Source organism: Papaver somniferum, unplaced genomic scaffold, assembly GCF_003573695.1.
Source record: "Papaver somniferum cultivar HN1 unplaced genomic scaffold, ASM357369v1 unplaced-scaffold_18, whole genome shotgun sequence".
Classification (NCBI taxonomy): Eukaryota; Viridiplantae; Streptophyta; class Magnoliopsida; order Ranunculales; family Papaveraceae; genus Papaver; species Papaver somniferum.
In genome coordinates, this window is record NW_020627707.1 from 4,570,613 (window position 1) to 4,579,944 (window position 9,332).

Here is a 9,332-nt window from a genome sequence, read left to right on the forward strand (position 1 = left end):
TTTTACAATGGTACGTCCCCATACAAATTAGTACCCTATTAGGAGCCATGAGTAGTTTGGCGCTTTGAAACTAAAAATAAAGTAACTCCTGCACCGAATGTGAATGCTATAGCATATTCAACTCTAAGCTTTTTTACCTTGAATAGTAATGCCCCGTAATACAGGTAGAGAAACAACGGACAAATACTGGAAGGTCAACTGAAACCTGGAAAATTAGAGAGAGAGCTCTGTTGTGTCAACATCGGATGGATGGTAATATGTCACCAAACATATATATCAGATGATCAGAAAACTTTGGATTAGAGGAGGTGGACTATATGGTGAACAAGGAACCTTCTCGAGTCATTTGACTATATGTGTTCAACAAACATCATCAAATTAGTCTGCAGAAGTTTTTCTTTGCTTCTGTGTGCAAATGTATGAACGGCTCCACGCCATTAAGTGCAATGTTTGTTTTTAGTTTGCCACTCCCGGAAAATAACACATAAATCTAAATCTCTTGCGAACTTTTTATTGATAAACACTCGTACGGGTTTGTCAATATCCAGACTCCAGATGTAGTGTGAAATTGACATACGAAAATTGACGCTTAATCTCTTTTTCATTTCTCATTATAGACCTGCAACACTGCTACTGCCTACTGGGGTACTAGACTGCTTAGAGGTTTATTGATCATATAAAATAAAACAATTTATAGGACAAACCAATTTCACCCACTTAGACTTATTGGATCGGATCGGTAACCCTCACATATTTGCTACCCGTAGCCGTGACGATTTTCCGACATTGCTAACAGCTTACAAGGGGTAGCATTCTTTTGTATTATATGAAAGAACTAAAAACGTGTCATGTGATGGCAGTGCAGACAGTCCATATCATGCTATCTGTTAGTGTTGACTGCCATTTGTCAGGTCCGTTTTTGCTTGAAAAATTGCCACTGGAAAACACTAAATGCGGTATTCTCTCCCCAGTCCCCACTGGCCACGGCTGAGGTTCATCGTTCCAAAATTTGAGCCCCGAGTATGAAACATATAGCAGTGGATCATTTTGTAATGTGGGTGGATTTTTTTTCTCCCACTGAGATAAAAGGTTAGAATTGTTGGAAACTTGGAAGGAAAAAAATATATAAAGCAAGATTACTTCCGAATTCCATAGCAGATCATCCATTGTACTGCTTGATTTTCCCGAACAACAATTTTTATTTATTTATTATTTTTTTTTTGGCCTTCGAAGACTTTAAGGTATTGATCTTACTTACCTTGTAAAAATCATTAATCTTCATCTTTTACAAGGAAAAAAAGAAGTAAAATTCTCTTATTCTTTTCCTATCGTTAAGAACAGATAATTTAGGTTAGTGATATCCACGACTTTTTGCAATAGGTTTACTGTTTACAAACAAATCATCCTATGTTGCATTGCCATTATAATACTGTTCCATAATTTCTAATTTTTCTCTTTTTTGTACAGGAAACAATTAAAGTTTGCAGGCTGCACTATACTTTGCTAGTGAATTTATGTTGTCAGATTTTATGAATATTAAGTTCTGTCTTTCTCATTCATTCATGTTGAATATTAATACAAGACCCCAAAACCCTAATAGAGTTTAAACCTACCTTATTGGACTTAATCTAAAGACCCACATTATTGGACTTAATTTAAAGACTTACCCTCACGGTCTCAATATCTCAGATCATATTCATGGGTCTTAATACCCTCCCTCAAGACGGAGCATGGAGGTCACACATGCCCATTTTGGACGTAAGAAACTGAAATTCTTTCCCTAAAGATTTAGTAAAAATATCCGCCAATTGCACTGTTGTAGGAGTATACGAAGGCGTGATAATCTTCTGTATTATAGCATCTTTAACCAGATGACAGTCAACTTCAATATGCTTCGTTCGCTCATGAAAAACTGGATTCTGAGCAATATATAAAGCCGACTGACTATCACATAGAAGGCGCATTCCATGTGTATGATGAACTCCCAAATCACGCAGTAATTGTTTCAACCATTTTAATTCACACGTAGCTGCCGCCATAGAACGATATTCCGCTTCAGCCGATGAACGAGAAACAGTATGTTGCTTTTTAGTTTTCCATGACACCTGTGAATCTCCAAGAAGAACAAACCGTCCAGTAAATGAGCGTCTAGTTAAGGGACAACTCGCCCAATCTGAGTCACACCATCCTTTTAAATTAAGACCACTATCAGAGCGCAACAGAATTCCCTGTCTAGGATTCTTCTTCAAATATCGAACCACACGAAGAGCTGCTTCCCTATGTGCTAGTCTTGGCCGTTGCATAAATTGAGACAAAATATGCACGGAATATGCCAGGTCCGGTCTAGTCACGGACAAGTAAATCAAACGACCAACTAGTCTTCTATACTTCTCCACATTTGTAAACCAATCTCCTTTGTCCAAAGAAAGACGATGATTTGTTTCCATTGGAAATTCTGCAGGTTTTGCACCTAATAAACCTGTTTCGATGATGATATGTAATGCATATTTTCTCTGACATATATAAAAACCTTGTTTACTCCGAGCCACCTCCAAACCCAGAAAATACTTCAGTTTTTCCAAATCATTCATCTTGAAAAATTGTCCCAAGTATATTTTGAACTGATGAAGCGCAACCAAATCATTGCCCGCAACAATCAAATCATCAACATAGACCAAAACATTAAGCTGCATCTTTCCCTTGGTCATAGTAAAAAGAGAATAATCTGAATACGACTGTCGAAAACCATAACTCTTCAAAGCCGCAGACAATTTTGCAAACCAACACCGAGGAGCCTGTTTTAAACCATATAAAGATTTCTTCATCCTACACACCATATTAGACTTATCTTTAGCAAATCCGAGTGGTATCTTCGTATACACTTCTTCCTCCAAATCTCCATGAAGAAATGCATTATGCACATCCATCTGATGCACTTCCAAGTTCTTAGTCGTTGCAACAGCTAGAAAAGTCCGCACTGTCGTCATTTTCGCCACTGGTGCAAATGTCTCATTGTAATCCAACCCTTCAACTTGATGATTCCCAAAAATAACCAGTCTAGGTTTGAGTCGCACCAACTGTCCATTCTCATCATACTTTTCTGTATAAATCCATTTACTGCCGAGTGCCTTCTTTCCCTGCAGTAATTCTTCTAATTCCCATGTTCCTTGTTCTTCCAAGGCTCGTATTTCTTCTGCCATTGCTTTGCGCCATCCTGGATGCTTCATAGCTTCTTTGAAGCTTGAAGGTGCAGACCCAGCAGTAATTGCTGCAAGAAATTTTCTATGAACTGCAGAAAATCTATCACAACTAACATAATATGTCAAAGGATACGGCGTACCTGAGGATGATGATTGTGGAGAGTGAGTACAGGATGGATTATTTTATCGTACGGTGTGCGTCACAAAACCTTTGAGTCGACTAGACGGAATCTTCTGTCGCTTTCCTTTACCCATCTCACCCAAATTAGCTTCATGCACCTCTTCATTTAAGACCACACGGTTCTCAGTAATATCTTCAGGGTTCTCAGTAATGTCTTCTGGGTTCTCAGTAATATATTCTGGGTTCTCAGTAATGTCTCCTGGGTTCTCAGTAATATATTCTGGGTTCTCAGTAATGTCTTCTGGGTTCTCAGTAATGTCTTCTGGGTTCTCAGTAATGTATTCTGGGTTCTCAATAATGTATTCTGGGTTCTCAGTAATGTCTTTCGGGTTCTCAGTAACTATTTCATCCTCTCTCTGCACCATTTCTTCTACTCCTCTTTCTTCATCATCACTCCAACACACATCATTCTTAGCCCGAACTATCTCAGTTGGCTTATTAGGTACCCTGGATATGTAAGGAAACTGATGTTCATAAAACTCTACATCTCTTGAAACCAGAAATTGTCTTTTATCTAAATCATATACTTGCCACGCCTTTTTCCCAAAAGGATAACCAAGAAACACACATCTCCTACCTCGACTTGCGAACTTATCCCCTTTACTACTTTGATCATGCACATAACACAAGCAACCAAACACTCTCAACTGATTGTATGGGGACGGTTTCCCAAATAAAACTTCATATGGAGTTTTGTTGTTTAGAATAGGTGTAGGCGTACGATTAATCAGATACGCAGCCGTTAATGCACATTCTCCCCAAAAACGGATCGGTAAATTTGCTTGGAATCTTAAAGCTCTTGCCACATTCATTATGTGTTGATGTTTTCTCTCAACTCTTCCATTCTGTTAAGGTGTTCCTACACATGACGTATCAAAAACTATCCCATTAGTCTTAAAATATCCACGCAACGCATGAAATTCAGTTCCATTATCACTTCTAACAATTTTGATTTCTTTACCAAATTGACGTTTCACAAGAGCAATAAAGTTAAGAAATATTGTTTCAACCTCAGTTTTGCTTTGAATTAAATAAATCCACACACCTCTTGAAAAATCATCTACTATTGGCAGAAAATATTGAGCTCCAAAAGACGAATGCGTCTTATAAGGGCCCCATAAATCTATATGAACCAAATCAAAACTACAACTGGATTCACTCAAACTACTAGCAAGGCTACTTCTACGATGTTTTGCACGCGGACAAATATCACACGCATCATTATTGTTCTTCAATAATCTACCCACACCTGGTAACTGTTGTAACACTTTCTCTGATGGATGTCTCAATCGTCGATGCCACAGCTCATACGTATCATTACTAACCGCAAGCACTTTAACTGGAGGCACACCACAGAAAATATATAGTCCACCTCGTCGCTCACCCACTCCAATCACCTTCCTCGTCAACCGGTCCTGTATAAGACATAAACTGTTAGTACATTGGACATTGCATACTACCTCATCAATGAGCTGTGTAACTGAAATTAAGTTACAAGTTATCTGTGGCACATAAAGCACATTGTCCAATCTCAAACCACCAGGAAGAACAACAGTTCCTATTTTCTCAGACTGGGCATGTTTTCCGTCTGGCAGTCCCACAGAGCATGCTCTAATATCTTTCACATTTATCATATCATCTCTTTTACACGTGACATGATTTGTAGCTCCTATATCTATAATCCAGGATGTTTGATTTGTCTTACCTTGTAGCTGGGAATTGAATTTTCTTGAATTTAAATATTCAAGCACCTGCTGGACCTGACTTGCAGTCACGCCCGTCAATCCTGATCCATCTACTGAAGAACCAGCGCCAGAATGAGTTGTCGCTGCTGCTGAGATGTTCAAATTATGCGCATGTACATTGCCATATCCTCTACCTCCTCTGCTGTTCTCTACAACTTTTCCTCTTTTTGATGATTCTGTATCATCCGCCATGTTTACTGGATTAGGGTTCTCGGGTTCTTGTTAATCAACTCTGGCTCTTGATGCCATGTTAGATTTTATGAATATTAAGTTCTGCCTTTCTCATTCATTCACTTTGAATATTAATACAAGACCCCAAAACCCTAATAGAGTTTAAACCTACCTTATTGGACTTAATCTAAAGACCCACATTATTAGACTTAATCTAAAAACTTATCCTTACGGTCTCAATATCCCAAACCATGTTCATGGGTCTTAATATATGTCCTAAATTTTTTGTCATTCACTTTCCATCATCATTATTGATGCTAATTTTCACGGTTTGAAAAGCTAGGCGAAATCTGCTGAACTTTCGACAGTAAATATCTAAAATGATATTGGGCTGGTCGGGCCAATTATCCCCACTTAAGAATGTAAATCGTGCCAGCAGAACACGAAATGGAATACATTGGAGAGTGCTAAGCATGCAGTGTTTCGTGCTTGTCTGTGTACTATATTATGTTGTGACACTGTCCTGGTTAGTCTTGCACACAACACATAAATTTATGGTACTGTGTCGTGTGTTGCGTTGTGTGCAGTGTTGTGCTCAAGTCTTAAGATAGCATGTTGTGCATAAACGTGCTGGCACGTCCTCTCCAAACTAGGAGCTTCTGGATGAATTCATGATGAGAAGATTCAGTCTTGAGTACAGATGTTTTAAGTAAAACATTCTTCGACTGAGCGCTAGAATATAAGCCAGTTGGATTAATCCCGTTTATTTTGATATTCTTCAATAAATTTGTTCCTCTCATCGATTTTCTTCGGCAGGCCAGATATTCTATATATGGTCGTTATTGATAAGGATACATGATGAAAATCCATGATATGTGGTTTGAAGGGGCAGAAACACCCGTTACTGATGATGAAATATCATAAGACCCATGATCAATATTACGTACCCCACCACCATCATACATGCATTCATAGATTTGACAAATCAATGGAAAGCCAAAACCCACCATGTCATGACCATGACCGGTCATAGCAGACCTGTGGCATGGCTAAAATAGCTAAGCTCCATGTCTAAAGCCCACATCTGCTGCCTCTCATTTTGTGTAATCTCCGCTTCGCTGTTAACAAACTCAAAAGCTGTAAGAGGTCTTTCATGTACTCTCTTGTGAGATGAATTGAATTTCTGGCGGAGTCAAGATTCTAGGTAACAGGGGGTTATAAAGAAGAATCTATGTTGTGGGGAGTCGAACAAAAGAATGCAAAGGTAAATCTCATTTAAGGGTGTAAAAGCATAATCCGGTTTCGAAATTTCTTTTGGTCAATCAACGAGTGGGGAAGGCAAGTGGCACTTTTACTTGGTATCGTTGAGGCACTTTTACTACCGATTTAAGTAAAATTTTAGACAGGGTTTTATCTTTTATGTAAAAGATCTTCATATTTTTTCACCAAAATTTCAAACAAACTCTTTATCATGTTGAATTCTACACACAATGAAAATCAACGAACATTCATAGAAAACTGCCAGCACAGATGTAAAAGAAAAAAGAAATTTCACTGTTAGTTAATCTGTGTGCAAAATTCAAGTATCATACAAGGGAGTTTCACTTTTCTTGTACAAAATCAAATATACATACAGTTGAAATTAAACTGAAAATGACGGAAAATAACCAACATTTTTTTATTTATTTTTTTGATCGGTAAAGAAAATATATTAAGAAGATATACAATTTATAAAGTAGCAAAGCTACAACCACCCAACATTGACAGGGGAAGAAAAACAGACATAGAAACCCGCAAATTAAGATGAAAAACTATGGAGGATCAAAGAATAACCCTTTCCAATTAACAATGACATCATCAAGATGAACCCCAGACAGATTATGAGAAGTAGAAGCCCAGTGGAATGCATTAACTTTCGAGTCAGTGATTACGGAATCAATTTTGCGCTTCCTACCACTGAAAACTCTGGGGTTTCGCTCCAACTACACATTCCAACAAATACTAGCAGGGACTCTCTTGCATATTTCTTTACCACCAATATTAGTAAGATTGTAAGATCTCCGATTCTTGAAGATGTTTAAGAGGGAAGAGAAACGAGGGCATTTTGGATGTAGTAAAATCTTGTTCATGCCATCTTTACTTCTTCTTTTTTCCCAATGGGTTCTGCATCCTCAGAATCTAGGGCTTCAACGTCAAAACACGTCAGGGTACAGACTAACATGAGAACAAGCTGCATGCAAGTGGCATGATGCCTATATATTTGGATTGAAGTTAAATCATGACTAAGCAAGAACATAAGAAAATAAAAATAATCGAATCCCTTTTTGCCAATTGTATTCCAAATTATGTCTGATCTCGTGGGTGTATGTGTACCATAAGTTGAAGTGTCAGAAAAAGACTGTTCGCAAACTGAACTCACTAATCTGAGGGTCTAAATAATGATTGAATGAACAAAATAACCCCAATGGTGGGCAGTAGTTTCCATTTACCAGACAATCAACACATATCAGGCGTAGATTATTCGTAAGCCGTTAGAAGTTCAATTGGTATTATAAATGCCATAACAATCAATCCTCTTTCGGCAACATCGCATAATAAAACCGCCGATGTCACTATATTCATCGAACCTGAGTTCGGAAAAAAAAAAAAAAAAAGTCGAAGAATAAAACATGACTAAATTAGTAATCCCACAACAAAGAGTTAAATGTGGTAGAAAATGAAGATTCAGGAAGATGATCAGAAATGAACCCACAATCAACTGTTGGACTTTGTAGCCATGGAGTCGGATAAAACCAATTACTATCAATTGAAGAATCATTGATAAAGATGTAGTCGTTTTGCTGTGATTCGTCGAAATAAGAACTAAGTTGAGGCAATTCAACAATTTCAGTTAATTCATCTTCATCAGTTGTAGTAGTATATACCGAAGTATCCGAAGAAGAGGATGTAGCGGTTGGAATAGCAGAACATAGAGACGAAAACGACGTTGATGGTGATAATGAGGGTGATGATGCTGTTGATGACTGAGACGGCGTTGATACTGAATTATTTAAGTTTTCCATTAGTGCAGCTTTAGTAGCAGCAGCTTGGATATCACGAGGTGAAGTAGAAGCTGGACGAGGTAGTGAAGAAGCGAGTTCAGGGAAATTAAGAACGGCAGTTTTACCTTTGATACTTAAAGCAGCAACGTCATGTGCTCTTGCTGCCATTTCCGGTGTCGGAAATGTACCAAGCCAGATCCTTGATTTCTTTCTTGGTTCTCTAATTTCCGATACCCATTTACCCCAATTACGCATTCGCACTCCTCTGTATGTTGGATGGTTTCCACCATCTCTCATTCTTTTTCCTGTTGTGGGTTCCTCAGATTCTTCTTGATTTGAGATAGCAATTTTCTTAGTCTGTAGTTGTTGATCAGATTGGGACGATGAATATGACAGTTCATGAGATAAGTTACTAGTTGTACTACTTTCTCCTTCTAAATAGCTTGGTATTTGATGATGAATTGGCATTTTATAATCCATGAATTAGTGCTGTTTGATCTTTGATCAATTTCTCAGAACAGAGTCACCGAGTAGAGAGAGATGTCAAGAAGAATGGATTGCTTTGAGGTTATTTGGAGAAAGAAAGAAGCCAATTGAGAGGTTTGAAGATGGACTGAGTGAAACATAAACAAAAAAAGAAAGTTGAGTTGGGGTTTTATAAACTTTTGGAGAGAGAGAGAGAGGCCGATCAAAAAACAGTTTGGAAAAGGGAGATGTATATTTTTGCCTATTGTGGAAGGCAGGTATATATAATGCAGCGGCAGACAGTGCAGGGCCGGCCCTGAGTACTGTTTGCCTCTAAGCAAACTTTTATTTTTTGGGCCTCTGTTCCCAAAAGGTCACTACTTAAACGGTTACAGTACCCATCCAAGTGTAAAATGAAGATATTGTGCACCTCTAGGTGATCTGATATGGCTCTATGGAATCTGGATTGGAAGAGGTTTTTCTCTCAATCCAAACTGTTTCATTTAAGTCAAAATGGTTTTAATCTATG

General features: G+C 38.1%; 1 protein-coding gene across 1 annotated transcript; it reads right to left on the bottom strand.

The window, feature by feature from the left end:
* Window positions 1–7,940: 7,940 nt before the first annotated feature.
* LOC113338135 (ethylene-responsive transcription factor TINY-like) lies at window positions 7,941–9,031 on the bottom strand. Its single transcript, XM_026583644.1, has one exon. It carries the CDS (start codon window positions 8,816–8,818, stop codon window positions 7,976–7,978), a length of 843 nt encoding a protein of 280 aa, XP_026439429.1. The 5' UTR covers window positions 8,819–9,031; the 3' UTR covers window positions 7,941–7,975.
* Between the last annotated feature and the right edge of the window lie 301 nt (window positions 9,032–9,332).